Genomic DNA, 19,243 nt, shown 5'->3' on the forward strand with positions numbered 1-19,243 from the left:
CTTAATTGCTAAGCCATCCCTCCAGCCCTCCTCTTGAATTTTAATATTTTCTTTCTAATAAGTGTCAAAATAGCTTTAATGATACATTTACATTTTAAAAATGCTTATGAGTAATGCAAAATATGACATGATGTATTAGAAACAAAGTCAAAGAATCATTCAATATAAATAAGACTAGTAGAAAATAAGTTAAATATTTTACAATGTATACACAAAAATACCAATTGTGGGAAACTAAGAGACAGAAAATAGGCATTCATTATGCTTTTCTCATATGTGTTAGTGATCCCCATTTTCCTTCATTATAATTGTATAAAGAGCACACCTGTCTCTCTGTTCTACTCAAAGACGATATATATCCCAATTTGTTCTGTCCTTACCCCAGGAGGTTAGCCCTTCTGGATTTCACACACCTGCTACTACATCTGTTTTCAGCTCATTTTTTTTCTGCACTGGCCATAGATGTGCAAGGTGTGAGGGACACAAGAGAGAGTGTACAAACAAAAGTTAAGGAGTTTATATTGTTTGATACTTTGTAATCTGTGTTCAGTTTCTTCCTCCTCTCACCTAAAAACCCAGCCTAGAACAATTTCATGTTTCATAAAGAAAATGGTTGTTGTCTTCAGTAACATCAAGAACTATGAGAAAGTTGGCATGGATGGGAGAAAGGATTTGGGGGAAGGCAATAAATTTCTGAGGTGAATTTCAGAAGTTCTCCTCTAAGACAAAGGCAGATTGGATATAGACTGGTGACCAGCAGCAAACTTTATGTCACCAAGTGCCACACTCTTCACAATGCTTCTTATGAATTACAAAGGATTCTCAAAAGAAGTTATATTCATAGTACCAGACTTTTCAACTAGCCAAGAAAGAAAATATTTTTACTCCATTTTGGGAGTTGGAGAACTGAAAAAAATAACAATGTCCAGTAAAATTATCAGTATTACTGTCGTTTCCAAACACATTTGCTCTTCCTGTCTTGCTTCAAGACCACAACCTTCAACCATTTACTATAGCAACCACCACAATCAAGAGGCAGGTACCTGGTGGTTAACAGAGAGATATTTAATCATACAATCCAAAGCTCCTGCTTGAATATGAAATATGAGGACAAAGATGGTGGGGAAAGAGGACAGAAGACAGTGGAACTCCTGGCTGCAGTGGAGCCACAGCCAGATAAAAAGAGGGGAGAAGAGACATAGGTCTCCTGGGGAGAGAGTAGATGTTGGTCACCCACATGTATTCCGCCATGCATTCTTTCCTCTGCTTAGGTAGTAAGCAATTTATTTTTGAACTTTTTATAGTAAAAGTAAAGCCATAGCTTGACACTTACATTTCATTTGCTTGCAGATGGACTTGTTAGGTTCAAGCCAGTGCTAGGGGAAAAAAAAAGAATATATTGAGGATCAAATTTGCTTAATAACTAAAAGGAATCCTAAACTCCAGCCTTGTTCCCATAGATATTCCTTTGTGTTCCACCCTCTGAAGACCAACATAAAGAACTTGATAATAGTAGTACATACAAGTATATGTGACAGAAGTCAACAGTTTCTGACTAACACTCAAATTATATAGTAAGAAAGGACAAGGTGGAGAGAATGAACGTAAATGTGATCTTCAAGTAGCTTTAGGTAACACTGAGGTGATTCTGTGAATGATGTGAAGCTTTGGGCATTCCTGATCTTAAAGAATCACAGTTCAAAAGGCTAAAGAAATGGCTCAGTGGTTAAAGATGTTTGCCTGCAAAGCCTTCAGGCCTGGGTTCAATTCCCTAGTATGTATATAAATCCAAATGCACAAAGTAGCACATGCACCTGGAGTTCATTTGCAAAGACACAAGGCACTGACATCCCTCTCTCATAAATACTTTTTAAAGGGGCCACAGTCTAATTCTTCTAGAACTGCCTCCCCTGAAATGAGTATCAGGTTAAGTCCTCAAAATCTCAGAGAGGATTCTTTCTTCACAGTAAAAAGGAATAAATAACTTTAAATGTAAACTTTCAGATATCTGTGACAAATAAAAGAAAACCAGAGATTGGGGAGTTGGCATACTAGGCTTTCAAGCAAGCAGGAAGATGTGATTTCAGATCCCTAGCACCCATGAAAAATCTAGATGTAGTGGCAAGTGCCTATAATCCCAAGCAGTGGGGGAGGCAGGAGGACACTGGGGGCTTGCTGGTTAGTGAGTCCAGCCAATTTGGTGAGATTCACATTCAATAAAAGACCCTGTCTCAAATACATGACGGAGAGTGATTGAGCTTCCTTATATGGTGTCAACCCGCTGATACAATATACATGCACACATGCACACACACCACAACCATACACATACAAAAATTTTTTTAAAAATCTACTTGAACACAAAACAAAGAAGTCAAAAGACATGAGAAGTCCAGAACTATTTAACTGGCAGGCATTTATTTCAAACAGATTTCAAACTTATCATCATGGCTGGCTTTCTCTATACCATGCAGAAAGGTCACTTTAACTGAGAGTCAAAAAGTTTTGATATCACTAATCATGTGCTTACAAAGGTTCCCAGGGAATGCCAGAAAGATTCCCTTTATATACCTGCAGTACAATAACAGGAAGTACAGCTGAATGTGTATCATGAGGTGGGGGAGGCCTCCCTCATGGGCACCAGCCTGCTCAACACTAGAGAGGAAAGAAGCAGAGGAAACTTACTATCCACTGAGGTCATATACCTCATTCCATCTCCCCTATGCTACCCTCTAAGCATTAAGGTTCTGTATTCACCTTATTGTTTGATGAAGTAGATATCCATAAAGTTCAATGAAAAAAAAAATCTAGCATTTGGTGAGTTCTTAATAAGTGCCATGTGCCTTGAAGAAGTGTTTCTTATTTAGGGTATCTTATTTAGTACTCACAGTCACTCTTTACCAATGAGAAATCAGTAGCTCATGGTGTTGAACAACTAGCCTGAGGTTACCCAGCTAGTCAATGTTGGAATTCCACAAAGCAGACCAGCTAGTCAGCCTTTTGTGTCACACACAGTTTGTGTAACAATTCATTGTACTGTTTGATGTACAATTACTATTTTCTCAGAAATACAAAAATTGATTTGACAAATAAGTGTTTCCAACCAAGGGTGTCAGATCTCTGCAGTCTTCTAAAATAATGAGAATGAGACTATTTTAAGTGCTTTACCACAATAGAAAATTTATCAGGAAATCATTCATTTACCCCTGCCCAAGTTGCAGAGACAAGAAGATACAGCAAGTTTCTTTGAACAGGCAAAAATTAGATCAACTTGGGCTGGAGAGATGGCTTAGCAGTTAAGTGCTTGCCTGTGAAGCCTAAGGACCCCGGTTCAAGGCTCGGTTCCCCAGGTCCCACGTTAGCCAGATGCACAAGGGGTCGCACGCATCTGGAGTTCGTTTGCAGAGGCTGGAAGCCCTAGCGCGCCCATTCTCTCTCCCTCTACCTGTCTTTCTCTCTGTGTCTGTCGCTCTCAAATAAATAAATAAAAAATTAAAAAAAATATATATAATCTTTATTATATCCTAATTAGAAATACATGGCTAGAATCAAACAGTGGATAGCTAACTCACTATATCACTTGCCAGCAAAATATTTAATCTCTCTGTATCTGATTCCACAAGACCTTTGGACTGCTTCAAGGATATGAAAGTTAATAAATGTAAGTCTCATCTTTCCTGTCATGTAAAAAAATAGTAACTATTTGTTTGATGCCCCCATTGTTTTTATTTAATGAATAAAATTTAATTGGTAGACTACTTCTTTTAGTACATGGGCTTCATGGAAGAGAATAATAAAAAGAACTCCCTCATGATTAAATTACTTTGCTAGAAATAAACATAACAATTTATAATTAAGAAAAACACTAAAAACAACCAAAGAGCCGAACATACTATCATTGTTTCATGAGGATAACCAGCAGTCATTTTTCCAATAAAGACTGAAATATAAAATAGTTATTCAAAATCACCTTGCTTAGCATCCTTTGTAGTTGTATCTTGAGCTGTTTCTTGGGAAGATACCCACAATAGACTAAAGTACAATTCCACCAAATTTAAACATGGTAAACCCACAAGTTTATTGGGTCTTAATAGAACATGGATGAGGGGTTCTTACAAGGGCATGAAGACCACAAAACAGTTTTAGCATCAAAAAGTCTCATCTAAATACAATGATAACTTCCTTATAGCTGCATATATGGAGCCTTGATCTTCCACCCTCTGTGTACTCTATCTCCCCTTTAGGCCAGGAGACTTGTGCATTATAGCATACACCTGACACAGGGGGAGCCTGAGGTCTCAGGTGAAGGTCTGTGATGGTTTGAATATAAATTTCAGGTTTTTTCAAATTGTTTTGTTTGTTTTTATTTATTTATTTGAAAGAGACAGAGAGAGAAAGAAAGAAAGATAATGGGTGTGCCAGGGCCTCCAGCCACTGCAAAGGAACTCCAGACTCATGTGCCACTTTGTGCATCTGGCATATGTGGGTCCTGGGGAATCAAGCCTTGAACCAGGGTCCTTAGGCTTCACAGGCAAGCACTTAACTGCTAAGCCATCTCTCCAGCCCTCAGGTATTTTTGATTATGTGTCCAGCAGGCACTTAGAGAGGTATGTCACTGAGGGTGGATCTTGAGTCTAGCCCTAAGGTTTATTCAGAGTCAGCTTGAGCTCTGGCTACATTTTTCTCTCTCTGCTATGGCTGTGTGATGAAGTGAGTCAACTTCTGCCATAGTGAAGCTTCCTCTGAAATCTATGAGTCTGAAATAAACCCTGTCCTCCCACAAGCTGCTTCTAGTCAGGTATTTGTTCCAGCAACAAGAAGGTAACTACAACAAAATCTGAAAAACCTCTATGTAACCATTCTTGTATGGGAGAGTGTCACAAGGCCTGTTCTCAAGAGTCTCTCTTGAGTTGGCCAAGTTTCTTCTGATAAAGATGGCAAAGGTTGTTTTTCTTAAAGAACAGCATCAAAACAGAGCTGACTCCCTTGCTTAATTGCAACCTGCCCCTCCAAATTCTGAGTCCAGGAAATGACAAGTCAGTTTCCCACTGTGTACTCCTGCTGGGGCTGAGAGGATAGTTCAAGCATGAGCTAAAAGCTCAGAAAGAATGAGTAGAAATATGGATTAACTATGCCTGCCAAGCTACCACAGATTGGCTGTGTCTATCACAGTAGGGAGTAGGGAATACTTAAAACATGCTTTAAAGATATTTACCATCTGTACCCTAAATAAATTATTTACTCTAAATGGGCTGGCTTCTTCATTGTGCCAAGAAATATAGCTGGTGGTTTCTTATCACTCCCTGTTTTCCTCACCTCTAGGCACTAGATATCTCAGTTACCAACTTATGCAGTGTGACTTCTACTCTCTTTTTCAGGGCAACTATTCTTTTACAATGGGGTAGCCATGAAGTATAGATCCCTATAAAAATAATGTACTAATAATCAGTAATAAACATCAAAAGGTATAGAGGCAATATCTTTAAAAAGAATCAAACTTAATTTGTTGATATAATTAAAACAAATAAACAAAAACAGACTGGCTTGACTCTATGCATGTGAACAAAGAAGAAAATAAAAAAATTTCCTACATTTTTATATAAATTGTAAAAAGTTAAAAGTATTAGTGGCCATCATTAGGAAAATGGATAAATAAACCATAGTCTGTTCACATACTGCATTATTCTGTGAGGGTGTTTTATATGAGATAAATATTTATATGTAACATGGAGGAGTTATAAGGAGCATTGTGGGATGAAAAAGCGAACTGCAAAGCTTATAAATATGACTTCAGTTAGCACCACAGGAAGAACACAGCCATAAGAGACATCTATCAGTATCATGGAAATCATGGCTTCAAGGAAGCTCAGTTTCAACGTCAGATTGTACTTGATACCTTTTGTTGCCATTTTATTTTACAATACTGATTTTGTTTTTGTAGGTTTTTGTTTTTACTATGATAAAAAGCAAGTGCTATGTAAAAATAAGCATAGAATAATCAATGAATTTGGTGACATCTGATAGGAGCTTAGGGGTGTTCAACATGTACATACCTCCCGTTATGAAGTTACTTTAGTTATTTTAGAATGAAGTGAAAATACTATTTTTCTTGAAACTTATGTGTACAATGTTTCTGATTACTACTAAGTTGTCTGGAACTAAATGAGTATTAAGTCATTTATATTCAACTTTTACTAGATGCAACTGTTAGATATTCTCTCACCCTACAGACACCTATGGAAAAAATGAGTAAGATAGGAAGATTTAAACTAATATTTTATATAAACTACAAAATGGGCTGTGTATATGACTCAGTAACTAAGAGTGCTGGCTGCACAATTATGGGGACCTGAGTAACATCCCTACAACACAAGTAAACATTTGAGCATGGCTGCACATTCCTGTGACTCCAGCAGTGAAGGCAATAGAGATAGGAGGATCTCTCTGGTTTACCAATTAGCCAATCTAACTGAAAAATAGCAAACTACAGATCCAGCAAAAATAATTTAATAACAAAATAAACTGAACAGCATCCAACACAGAAGATCAGAACACCAGATCCAGCGACCCAAGCAGCCTGATCAAATCCATAGCACAACACAGAGGATTGAAGTGGGCCCTCAGCATTGGTAAGTTTGGAAGCCATCCTGAAAACTAAAAGGGCCTACTTACACAGAGGCAGATACATAGACTTTACCTGGAAGTGCAAATCTCACCTTCCATGTCAGGGCAGGTTATGTGTTAGATTTGAATGGTCAGTATTACCATTCTCAAATAAACTGTATTTTGGTGTTCACTATTGTTGCCTTTGTTTGAAGTTTCCTAATTTATATTGTTACTTGTTTCTGTCATTTTTGGGGTCAGGGTCTGATGTGCCCACAAGCTGACCTGAACCCATTTCAGATCAGAAATCTCAGCCTCCCAGCTGACAGGATTAAGGGTGTGGGGCAACACACATCCTCAGGGACTTTGGATTTATTAGATTATCTGTTTGTTTTAATCCCCACTCTTGCATAAATACTCTGTGCTAGTTTTGATCAAATGTGTATATTTTTCAGTTGAATTTTAGAATTTGCCAGGAATTTGCCCCACCCAGCCTACTCAAATACTTGTGAAACAGGCAAACAACACTTAGGATCACTTCTGCTATTTCTCTGAGAGTCATTTAAGAGCCACATCTGGCTCCTTAAACTCCTACCCTGAAGATACATTTAGTTGGATTAACATAGCTAAGAACACTGAAGATAGTCAGAAAACCCAAGCATCAAATTAATTCAAGATGCAAAAATCTCTACATTAAGCTAAAAGAAACACAAAGAAATCAAGACAATACAATTCCACTAAAAATTATAAATCCATTAGAAACGACCTCCAGTGAGAATATTTTAGAGGAAATGCCTGACAAAAACTTCAAAAACATGATCATATCAGGCTAGAGAGATGGATTAGCAGTTAAGGTGCTTGCCTGTGAATCTCCAGGTCCTATGTAACTGGACTCACAGTGACACAAGCAGGCCATATCGCACATGCACACAAGGGGGTACAGTCTGGAATTCATTTATAGCAGCTGAAGGCCCTGGTGTGCCCATTCTCTCTCTCTCTCTCTCTCTCTCTCTCTCTCTCTCTCTCTCTCTCTCTCTCTCTGTCTCTCTCTCTCAAAATAAATAATAGTAATAAATATTAAAAATGATTACACTTATGCTCAAATAAATCAAAGGAATCAAATAAGAAAACACACTCCTGAAGGAATTCCAAGAGAATGTGGTGAACCAACTTAATGAAATTAGGAGGTCAATAAAAGACATGAGTAAGGAAATGGAAATAATGAAAAGAGAGCCAGTCATGGTGGTACAAACCTTTAATCCCAGCACTTGGAAGGGAGAGGTAGGAGGATTACCCTGTGAGTTCAAAGCCACCCTGTGACTACATAGTGAATTCCATGTCAGCCTAGGCTAGAGGAAACCCCTAACTTGGAAAAAAAAAAAAAGGAAAGAAAGAAACATGTAAAGAACATGGGGGGGAAAACATACTCAAATACTAGTTAATACAAGAGAGGAAAGGTAAAACTGGAAAAAACACAAAACAAGAAAAATGGCAAGAATAAATACAAACTTTCATAACTCAGTATCAACGGCCTCAGTGCCCCAACCATAAGACACAGCTTTGCAGACTGGGCTAAAAAGCTTTTTTATTTGTTGCCTCCAAGAAACTCACCTTTACATAAAAATGGAACTCTATCTTAGGGTGAATGTTTGGAAAATGGAGCTTCAAGTAAATGGGCCTAGAAAACAAGCAGGTGTCACTATCATAATATCTGACAGGATAGAATTCAGAACAACATTAGTTAGAGTTTATATCCATTATATTTTATAGTCATTAAAGAAACACTCCAACAGGAAGACATTATAATCCTAACATATATGCACCAAAAATGGGGCTCCCAATTTCATCAAACAAATAGTACTAGAACCAAGGTCACAGATAACACCAAACACAGTTGTAGTGGGTGACTTTAACACTTCACTCTCATCAATTGACAGGTCATCCTGGCAAAAAATAAACAGAGATGCATCTGGATTAAATGAGGTCATAGAACAAATGAACTTAACAAATATCTGAAGAACATTTCACCTAAGTGATGCAAAATAAATACTCTTTTCAGATGGAACATTCCACTATATGGAACATTCTCTAAAATAGACCATATATTAGGGCACAAAGGAAATCTTAACAAATACAAGAAAACTGAAGTAATTCCGTGTAATCTGTCTGATCACAATGGGATTAAATTACAAATCAGTAGCAAGAAAAGATATAAAACATACACAAAAGCATGGAAACTAAACAATACACTACCAAACAATAAATGGGTCAGTGAAGAAATCAAGAAGGAAGATATAAAATTCATAGAATCAGGCTGGGCATGGTGGTGCATACCTTTAATCCCAGCACTTGGGAGGAAGAAGTAGGAGGATCACTGTGAGTTCAAGGCCTCACTGAGACTACTGAGTAAATTCCTGATCAGCCTGAGCTACAACAAGACCATAACTCAGAAAAGCAAAAGGAGGGAAAAAAAAATCAAATGATAATGAGAATACAACATACCAAAACCTTTGGAACAAAATGAAGACAGTCCTAAGAGGGAAACTTATTTTACTTTTATTTTATGTTTTAATTTTTAAAATTTATTTTATTTTATTTTATTTTTAAGAGCCTATATTACGAAATTAGAAAGATCACAAGTAAACAACTTAATGCTTCACCTTAATACCTTGGAAAAAGAAGAACAAGTCAAGCTGTAAACCAGTAGATGGGGAGAAATAATAAATATTAGGGCAGATTAATGAAATAGAAACAAACAAACAAAAAAAAAAAAAAACAATCCAAAGAATCAATGAAACAAAGGGTTGGTTCTTTGAAAGGATAACCAATATTGTTAAATGCTTAGCAAATCTGACCAAAAGAAAGAGAGAAGAAAAAGGCACCATTACAACAGATAGCAGAGGCATTCAAATCATAGGGACATACTATAAGAACATAAACTCCACTAAGTTTGAAAATATGAAAGAAATTGATGATTTCCATGGTTTATATGACCTACCAAAGTTAAATCAAGATGAGATAAACCACCTAAATAGACCTATAACAAGTATAGATATCCAAGTAGTTATAAAAAAAAATCTCCCAACTAAAAAACGTCCAGGCCCAGATGGATTCACTGATGAATTTCACCAGATCTTCATGGAAGAACTAACAACAATACTTCTCAAACTTTTCCATAAAATAGAAAAGAAAGGAATCTTATTAAACTCCTTCTATGAAGCCAGCATCACATTGAAACCAAAACCAGACAAAGATAGAAAAAAGAAAAAAAAGAAAATTATAGATCAATCTCTCTCATGAACATAGATTCAAAACTCAACAAAATCTTGGCAAACAGAATACAAGAACATATCAGAAAGATCATTCACCTGGACCAAGTAGGCTTTATCCCAGAAATGCAGGAATGGTTCAACATATGCAAATAAATAAATGTAAAAATTATATAAATGGACTGAAGGACAAAAATCACATGAGTATCTCATTAGATACAGAAAAAGCAATTGAAAAAATCCAACATCCTTCATGATAAAAGTCTTACACAAACTCGGAATAGAAGGAACATATCTCAACATAATAAAGACTATTTATGATAAACCTATAGCCAACATAATACTAAATGGAGAATAACTTGAAGCTTTTCCACTAAAATGAGGAACAAGACAAGGGTGTCCACTGTCTCCAATTTTATTTAATATAATACTGGAAGTCTTGGCTATAACACTAAGAGACACTCATAAAAGGGATACAAATTGCAAAGGAAGAGATCAAATTATCATTATGTGCAGATGATATGATTCTATACATAAAGGACCCTAAAGACTCTATCAGCAAACTGTTAAGAGCTGATAAAAACCCACAGCCATGTATCAGGAAACAAAATAAATACACAGAAATCAGTAGCCTTCATATATGCTAACAACAAACACCCAGAGGATGAAATAAGAGAATTACTCCAGTTCACTATTGCATAAAAAATAGTACCTTGGAATAAACCTAACCCAAGGAAGTGAAGGATTTATACAATGAAAACTTTCAAACACTCAAGACAGAAATTGCAGAAGACACTAAGAAATAGAAAGACATCCCTTCTTCTTGGATTGGAAGAATCAATATTTTGAAAATGGCAATCTTCCAAAAGCAATCTACACATATAAATCAATCCCCATCAAAATTCCAATGGCGGGGCTGGAGGGATGGCTTAGCGATTAAGGTGTTTGCCTGCAAAGCCAAAGGACCCAGGTTCAATTCCCCAGGACCCATATTAGCCAGATGCATCTGGAGTTCGTTTGCAGTGGCTGGAGGCCCTGGCACGCCCACATTCTCCCTCCCTCCCTCTCTCTCTCTCTCTCTCTCTCTCTCTCTCTCTCTCTCTCTCTCTCTCTCTCCTCTCTTTCTCTCTCTCTCTCTCTCCCTCTCCCTCTTTTTGTCAAATAAATAAATAAAAATATTTTTAAAAATTCCAATGGCATTCTTCACAGAAATAGAACAAAAATCTAAAATTCATTTAAAAGCACAAAAAAACTCTAGTATCTAAAACCATTTTAAGCAACAAAACTAAGGCGGGTGGTATCACATTACCTGATTTTAACCTATATAACAGAGCCATGGTAACAAAACAGCATGGTACAGGCACAAAAACAGACACATAGATCAATGCAACAGAATAGAGGACCCAGATGTAAGTCTGGGTAGGTACAGCCACCTGATCTTTGACAAAAATGCCAAAAATGCTTATTGGAGAAAAGATAGCCTCTTCAGCAAATGCTGCTGGAAAAATTGGATATGTACCTATAATTATGGAAGTTGTCAATAAAAAAATAGTGCTGGGAAAACTGGATATCTATATGTAGAAGGAAGAAAATAGGTCCTTATTGCTCTCCATGCACAAGAATTATGTGTAAATGCATGAAAGTCTTTAATATCACACCCAAAACTCTAAAAATACTAGAGGAAAATGTAAGGGAAACCATTCAACATATTGGCATAGGCAATGAGCTTCTTTATATAATCCCAGTTGTTCAGGAAATAAAACCACGAATCAACCACTGGGACCTCATGAAATTTAAAAGGTACAGCAAAGGCCATTGTGAATAAAGCAAAGAGGCAACCTACATAACAGGGGAAAATCTTTGCCAGCTTCACATCTGACAGAGAATTAATATCCAGGACATAAAAAGAAATCAAAACCCCAAAATTCAATGATAAGAAATCAAACAACCCAATTAGAAAATGGACTAGGCAACTAAATAGAAAGTTCTCAAAGGAAGAAATACAGAGGCCTATAAATATCTCTTTTTTTTGCATTTTTTATTAGTTTTCTATTTATCAAATACAGGCAGTTTGGTACCATTATTAGGCTCATCCATTTTAAAAAATGTTCTACATCCTTAGCCATCAGGGAACTGCAAATTAAAACTACTTTAAGATTCCATCTCATCCCTGTCAGAATGGCTATCATCAAGAAAACAAATGACAATGAATGCTTATAAGGATGTGGAAAAGAGGAACCCTTCTACACTGTGAGAATGTAAACTGGTACAGCCATTGTGGAAATCAGTGTGGAGGTTCCCAAGACAGCTAAAAATAGATTTATCATATGACCCAGATATGCCACTCCTAGGCATATATCCTAAGGACTTGTCTCACTACCTTAGAGATACTTGCACATCCATGTTTATTGTCACTCTATTCACAATAGCTAGGAAAAGGAACCAGCCTAGATGACCTTCAACTGATGAGTGGATAATGAAGATGTGGTACATTTTTTAAATAGAGCTCTATTCAGTGGTAAAGAAAAATGAAATTTACAGGGAAATGGATGGACCTGAAAAGGATTATACTTACTGAGGTAACTCAGGTCCATAAAGCCAAGTGCCACATGTTCTCTCTCCTATGTGGATCCTAGCTACAAATGTTTGGACTTGTATGTGAATTGGAATAAATCTTGGTAGCAGAGACCAGCAAGCTAGAAAAGGGCTTGAGAGAGAGAAGAGAGAGGACAACTTAAGGGGATGATATTGTATATATGTAAGTAGATGAACAGATTACTGTGGTTGAAAGGCCTAAGTAAAATCTTGAGAAGAGGCTTAATTAAGGTAGAGTGGGGAAGGTTAATCAAAATCTATGAGAGTATGAATAATCTGTATTGCAACCTACTTTTTGGACAATGGCACAACCAGAAGCCATAGATTGTTACTAGAAAAATTTCAGTACCAAGGATGGGATACCTTCCAGTGAGTTGTTGGACAGGGAGGTCCCTGATGCCCCCAAAACATTGCAATTTATTGCCAAGGCTCTTAGTTATCCAGCAGGAATAGATGATAAGCCCCTATTGCTGAAGACCCCACAAGTTTGGACTGCAAGGTCATTGAGAAATCTTGCTGGACTGCTGGACCTGAGTTGAAAACCTTAATGTATACCAGCTGACAAAAATCTGGATAAAGCTATGCTGCATGAAGCTCTATGGGAGACAAAGAAGTCATCAGTGGAGAAAAAAAAAAAAAAAAAACAGTGTGTACTTCAAGCTTTAAGTTTGGCCAGCCAGGCCAAATGAGCCAATGGGTGCAATAGTGGCATGCCTGTTATGGGGGAAAACAACCACTCTAATTGGACTGGAGGCCCACTCCATGGGAGGAAATACATGCTTGATACTGAAAACTTGTAACAAGGGAGGTCATGAGCCCTAGGGGTATAATGCCTGCTGCTTTCTGGCTAAATGCATATATCATGCTCAATAAACTGCCCAGAAAGCACTTCTCTTTATGTTCTAACCAATATGTTAATGCTACCCTCACTTTTGCTTAGAGAAACTTCTCTTTTCAGATGGCAATGACCTTGGGCACCATGGTGCTGAGACAAAGTCACAGAGAAATTCTCAGCACTGAAACATCTCTATCAATTCTCATTTAGAATAGAAACCTCAAAGTTTAAGGAAGCCAATACCCCATCAGTAATCCTACAAAATGAACCTAGGGGGAAAGAGAAAGCAGAAGGTGCATCCATTAGTGTAATTTTCAGGTCCCAGGAATGCACCTGAAATAGACACAGTCAGGGCTCAGAGTATCTGTATTGGAAGACTCCCCATTAGGTTACTAGAATCCACTTCAAGGTAGAGAATTCAGCTCCCCTCCTCCACCCTACACTTCACAAGCCAAGGTTATTCTAAACTAGTGACTGGAAGATGCAAGTGCAAAGATACTTTTGTTCCTGCAAAAGTTGGACAAGACTCTCTAAGCTCTGACCTACTCTTAATCCCCAGCAGTTTTGTGGGATGGACCAAGTCACTCTCTATAACTTGCTGCCTAACATCACATATTTGCTTCACCTCCTTCCTTTCAAGCTACCAGTACATAGCCACAAGGCACCAAAGATGTTATGATTCTCAAAAATCAAAAGAAATCTCATTAAGCAGGTAAATCCATAACTAGGGACTTCCAGCAGCACTAAACCCCACTCTACACAAAGCTGCCCTAAGTTTCCAGTAATACTCCTGTTCTCAGTGATGAGAATCTGTGAAGCAATTATCCCGAGGAGCAGGAAGCAGCCTTTCAATGGCAGGAGCAGCTGGTGGGACATAATGCTATCTGGCTTCCTGGCACCATGCTCTTTCCTTGTGAAACCTCAAATCATTTGGATGATTTTTATTCCATTCTGTGCCTTCCCCAAGTTGCTTCTAGAAAGAAAAGCAAATTGCTGTAACATAGAAAAGACCTTTTCTTGCTGTTAATAAAATTTACTAATATGTTCACTGGCTTCCTGCTAAAAACCTCAGCACTTTGCTTATACTGGGTGAAGATTCAGCATGCCGTTACAGTCATGATTTTGCAGCTTACTGCCCACTAGGAAGCATGTGGGTGTGCTGTGAACATGTACCATACAACCCACTGTCACAGGGCACTTGGGGAGTGTGCTTCTGGAGGGGCAGAATTCCAAAGTGAATGTGCTCCCCTTTCTTTGGGAAGCACAAAAGCTCTGAATGAAATCTCTCTGACCATGTACAACCAAAACCTGGCAAAAATCCTTCACTAGCTGGGCTATTGGCTAGATTATGTCTTCAGCTGTACTGCAAAAAAGCTGGCTTCATTCAGCTGAGCTTAGACAGAGAAAAGGGGTAGAAAAATGAGAGCAGATATCTGATACAATGTACAGTTCAAACCACACCATAAATTATTAAATTATCTGGACCTACTGGTTTCTATGGAGATCTGATTTTCAATGAAACAAAATAATAATAGCAAAGTTATAAAATCCAGGTAATTATTTGAAAATTTTGTAGTTACCAAAGGAAGTTACCTAAATAACCTGAGCAAGAGTGGTAGAAACAGCATGATAGATTTAAAAATACAAACATGGTCTCAAGCCAATTGATATCTTCTCCTGAAAGTATTTCTTCCAGGATTTCTAGGCTTCTCGTCCCACTTTCTTTATAAGGAAAATGAGAAGGACTCTGCCAATCTTCCCTGTAATCCTAGGCAACTATGGTGCTATGAGTTCATCAGAGGACGAACACAGTGGAAACTCAAGGGATTTTTACTGACGTATTCATTCTACTCCTGACCACATGAACTAAAATAATAATAATTGAAAGTCAGTGCCCTGGGTATTATAAAAGCTAGAGATCATTTACTGATTTAATCCTCACCACTTTCAAAGAGTATGGGGATAAGACATCTTGTCAAACATATGGTATTACAAGCATAATAACATTAAATGTTTAATATCCCACAATGGCTTGTCATCAGTAAGAAGAAAGAACGGCAGACAAACCACTAGTACCTGGTTTTCTCTCTTGATTAGCTTTCTAGCCAAACAAGCCAATAAGGTCTTTTGCCATTGAGAAAAAAGTGTAAGAACTGATTTTTTTTTAAAAAATATTGTTCAACTAGTTTCTGCTTAAGACTCCCATATTAGCATATCTGTGTGCTTCAAACCTATTTATTTAATTGCTCAAGGCTACCTTTTTGCATTCTCTCTGTGAAGATCTTACTAGTAACCCCTTTAAGCCTTTCTCACTGCAGTGTAAAGGGGTACAGGATGCTGGAATGTTTTGAAGGAAATTATAAGTTTTTGTATATTTTAAAAGTACTAAACATAACTCAGTTTCCTCATTTTGACTTAGGCAAGGAATAGTAATTATAAGAATAATAATAGAAACAATGAATAGTAATAAGAGCAATATATGCCATGTCCCAAGCATCTATATACTTTTCTTAATTCTCAAAACACCCCTAAAGGAAATGTATTTATCTATTGTACCCTTTAGGATGGAGACTCACAGAAGCTAAGTTGGTATGGATCACATAGTTTATTAGCCAGCAGAGACAGAATTTCTCTGAACCCAAAATATAGGCAGTTTCAAGGGTTTGAGATACAGTTTACTGTTAGAGTAGTTGCCCAGCATTTACAAGACCCAGAGTTTGAGCCACATAACCACAAAAACCAAATAAAAACAAAACAAAACAGAAACAGCCAGCTCCATGCTGTGTTGACTTCCCCTCCTTCTCTAGCCCATCAAGGTTCCTGAGACTTCTCTTTTCTCATAATCCTAACACTTTTGAAGAATTTGAAAACTGCCCCTCACTATGAGTTAGATGTTTTCTCAAGATTAGGTTTAAGTTATATGTTATCAAGAAGAATACACTGAAAGTGTGCCTTTCTCACTGCAGTGTAAAGGGGTACAGGATGCTGGAATGTTTTTATTCATAATGTCATCCTTGACCTCTTGGTTAAAATGGTGCCTGCCAGATTCTTCTACTGTCAACTTACTTTTGCTCTTGCAATTGAAAAATGCCTTTAGTAAAAATTAAGATACTTTGAAATTATACCTGTTTTTCTTCAAAGTTTTGTCCACTGACTTTATCAATGATTTATCAATGATATTTTTGCTGCTGAAATTATGACTGGATTGTCTAATAGCATTCTTTTAGTTACATTATTCCTTATTTCTTAATCAGAGTTCTTCTGTAAGGAAGAGCTACCCTACCTTGTTTTATATAATTACTGACATCTGTATGGGTTCCTGAATTCATTGGACTGAGTATGCTTACATCTTTGTTTCAAGATATTAGTCCACAGTAAAGTCAACAACTTTTTGCAGTGTCCTCAAATACAATGTCCTTTTTTTTGTTACTCCAAGTGCTCCAGTTTGGGTTGTTGGCCACTTTTAGGGTGATTCTCCTTTTTTCTTTTATGTTTTGATTGCTTCCTTACATTCTATTGCTACAAAATATTCCAGGTTATTATGACTTCCCAACCCCAACCCTGAAATCACCTCTTGCTGCAAAAAGTTGTTGACTTTACTGTGGACTAATATTTTGAAACAAAGATGTAAGCATACTCAGTCCTATTGTGGTATCATGGCTTCTCATCACTCTTGGAGCACAGAGTATGGATGGAAGTGTGTGTGTGTGTGTGTGTGTGTGTGTGTGTGTGTGTGTGTGTTCATCTGTCTGTCCAATGCAAGCAGGTACATCCATATGTGTGTGTCTAGCCATGTTACTCATAAGACCATGGACTCATTGTTATCACTGGTTCTAAATCTAAAAACTTTTAAAATATTTTATCTAATATCGCTCCAATGAAAATGTTAGTAGGAAAGAAAAATGTGTGCACTTAAGTGGGTGTTTAAGTGGTTTTTTCCTAGGAAAGGAAGCCACACACATTAATTTAGGTATTGTCTACCACCACTTTCTGTACAAATAGTAGAACTGAGTAATGTAACAGGTTATATGGGCCACTGAGCTTAACATCTTCTATCTGAACCTTTACTGAGAAAGTTTAGACTCCATTTCAGATGTTCATTTGGGAAGTAGAATAGAAATAATATGAGTTCAAATTTTATCCTGCCTCTAACAGTGACTAACCAGATGGATTTAGTAAGGCACAGCACTCCCTCAACCCCTCTACTTGCAGAGTTTGGGGAAGATAAGAAACTACGTGTGAAATTCCTATAATATGATAGATACTCAAATGTAGAATATTTTTACAGATTGGTTGTGTATAATATGGAATGGAATTTTTCAACAGGAAGGAAGGAAAAAGGAAGAAAGGAAGGAAGGAAAGAAGGGAGGAAGGAAGGAAAGCGAGGAAGAAAAAGAAGGAAGGAAGGGAATGAAAGGAAAGGAGAGAGAGAAATGAAGAAAGGTACCTATTTGCAGTGGTGTTTAGAGGACACGGAGTCACAGAATCTGTTAGCCCATGCAGACTTTAATTTTTTAAAATTTATTTATGTATTTATTTATTTATTTGAGAGAGAGGGGAAGAGGCACACACAGAGAGAGATAATTAGCATGCCAGGGCCTCTAGCCACTGCAAATGAACTCCAGACATATGTGCCACCTTGTGCATCTGGTTTACATGGGTCCTGGGGAATTGAACCTTGGTCCTTTGGCTTTGCAGGCAAGTACCTTAACCACTAAACCATCTCTATAACCTGACCCATGGGGACTTTGAAACATAACACAAATGCAAATGCTTACTCCAAACTTAATAACTGTGGGACCTGAAAAAAGACACAACTTTTCCAGATTTGCTTACAAGTATCATAGATAGCAAGAAGTTACATCTCTGAGCACCAGCACCCAACACTGCTGAGACAACCAAAGCTGACCTAGCCACATCAAAATTAGAATAGGAATGTGTTAAAAATATGTATTCTGGGACCTGACCCCAGAGATTCTGATTTAGGAGCTATGGGATAAGTATGAGATAACACTGAGCATCTTCAGCCAATTCCCAAGTTTATCTTGTTGAAGGGCCAGGTCTGGGAAGTACCAACAGTCACGGATAGATGCCATATGAATCCCTTCCTGGAACTGTGTGAGCCTACATGGAATCCTTGCCACTGCCTTGCTATTTCCTCACTCACAGGAATGCTTGGCCCATTAAAAGCAAAGAGCAGGTTCTATAGAAAACCAGACCTCTTTCTTCTGAGCCACTTCACTATGTCCCTCCATATGAACTTGGGTAACATAAGATATCAAGAACAAGTAAAGTCCTCTGTGCTCCTGAAGAAAAGAGAAGAAAATGTACTCTCTTCCTTAAACTTCCTTCTCCTTTATAAAAAATACTTTCTATAAGCTTTTCTGCATGTTCCTCAATTAAACTAAAATCAAGGTAAAACTGTGGGGAGAGAGGAGGACACAGAAAGCAAACAAGGAACACTTCAGAGGACAGCAAATTCAAAATGAGGATGAGCCTCAACTCCTTTCTCCATCTACTTCCAGGAGGCTATTTCAAGTGGATACATAATCTAGTGTCCTATCTCAGGGACATACATCGCCACAGGAATAGGAAGCCCCACAAGCTGGGACAAAGATCCACAGGGTCTTGTGCATGTGAGGGAAGTATACCACCACTGTGAGTCTGGCAAACACCATGCCTGCACACGTGCAGGTCACACCTCACAAGGTGAGGCTGCTTACTCTTATCCACACAGGAGTGCCAGAAGGGGTTGCTATAGTCAGGAATAGGGATTTAATGGGACTTCCAAATTATTGGTGTCAAAAAGGCAACTTTACCAAGTAATTTAAACTTTCATTTGCCAGAACCTTTCTTTGATAAGAAGACTAAATTCATATTACATGAAATTAAACATTTAAAAACTGTACATTTCAGAGGCATTCAGTACATTGAGTGTTGA

The 19,243-nt window shown here is 37.6% G+C and overlaps 1 protein-coding gene across 2 annotated transcripts in view; it reads right to left on the minus strand.

Annotated features, from left to right (window-relative positions):
• The window catches only part of Frmd3 (FERM domain containing 3), a 352,540-nt gene that overhangs the window by 166,326 nt on the left and 166,971 nt on the right, over nt 1–19,243 (minus strand). For both annotated transcript variants that reach the window (XM_012947641.2, XM_004653072.2), the window contains exon 3: nt 1,334–1,376. In XM_012947641.2, the coding sequence (XP_012803095.2) occupies nt 1,334–1,376 (43 nt within the window). The remainder of the gene's footprint in view (nt 1–1,333; nt 1,377–19,243) is intronic.

The sequence above is a fragment of the Jaculus jaculus genome, chromosome 1 (assembly GCF_020740685.1).
Source record: "Jaculus jaculus isolate mJacJac1 chromosome 1, mJacJac1.mat.Y.cur, whole genome shotgun sequence".
Lineage (NCBI taxonomy): Eukaryota > Metazoa > Chordata > Mammalia > Rodentia > Dipodidae > Jaculus > Jaculus jaculus.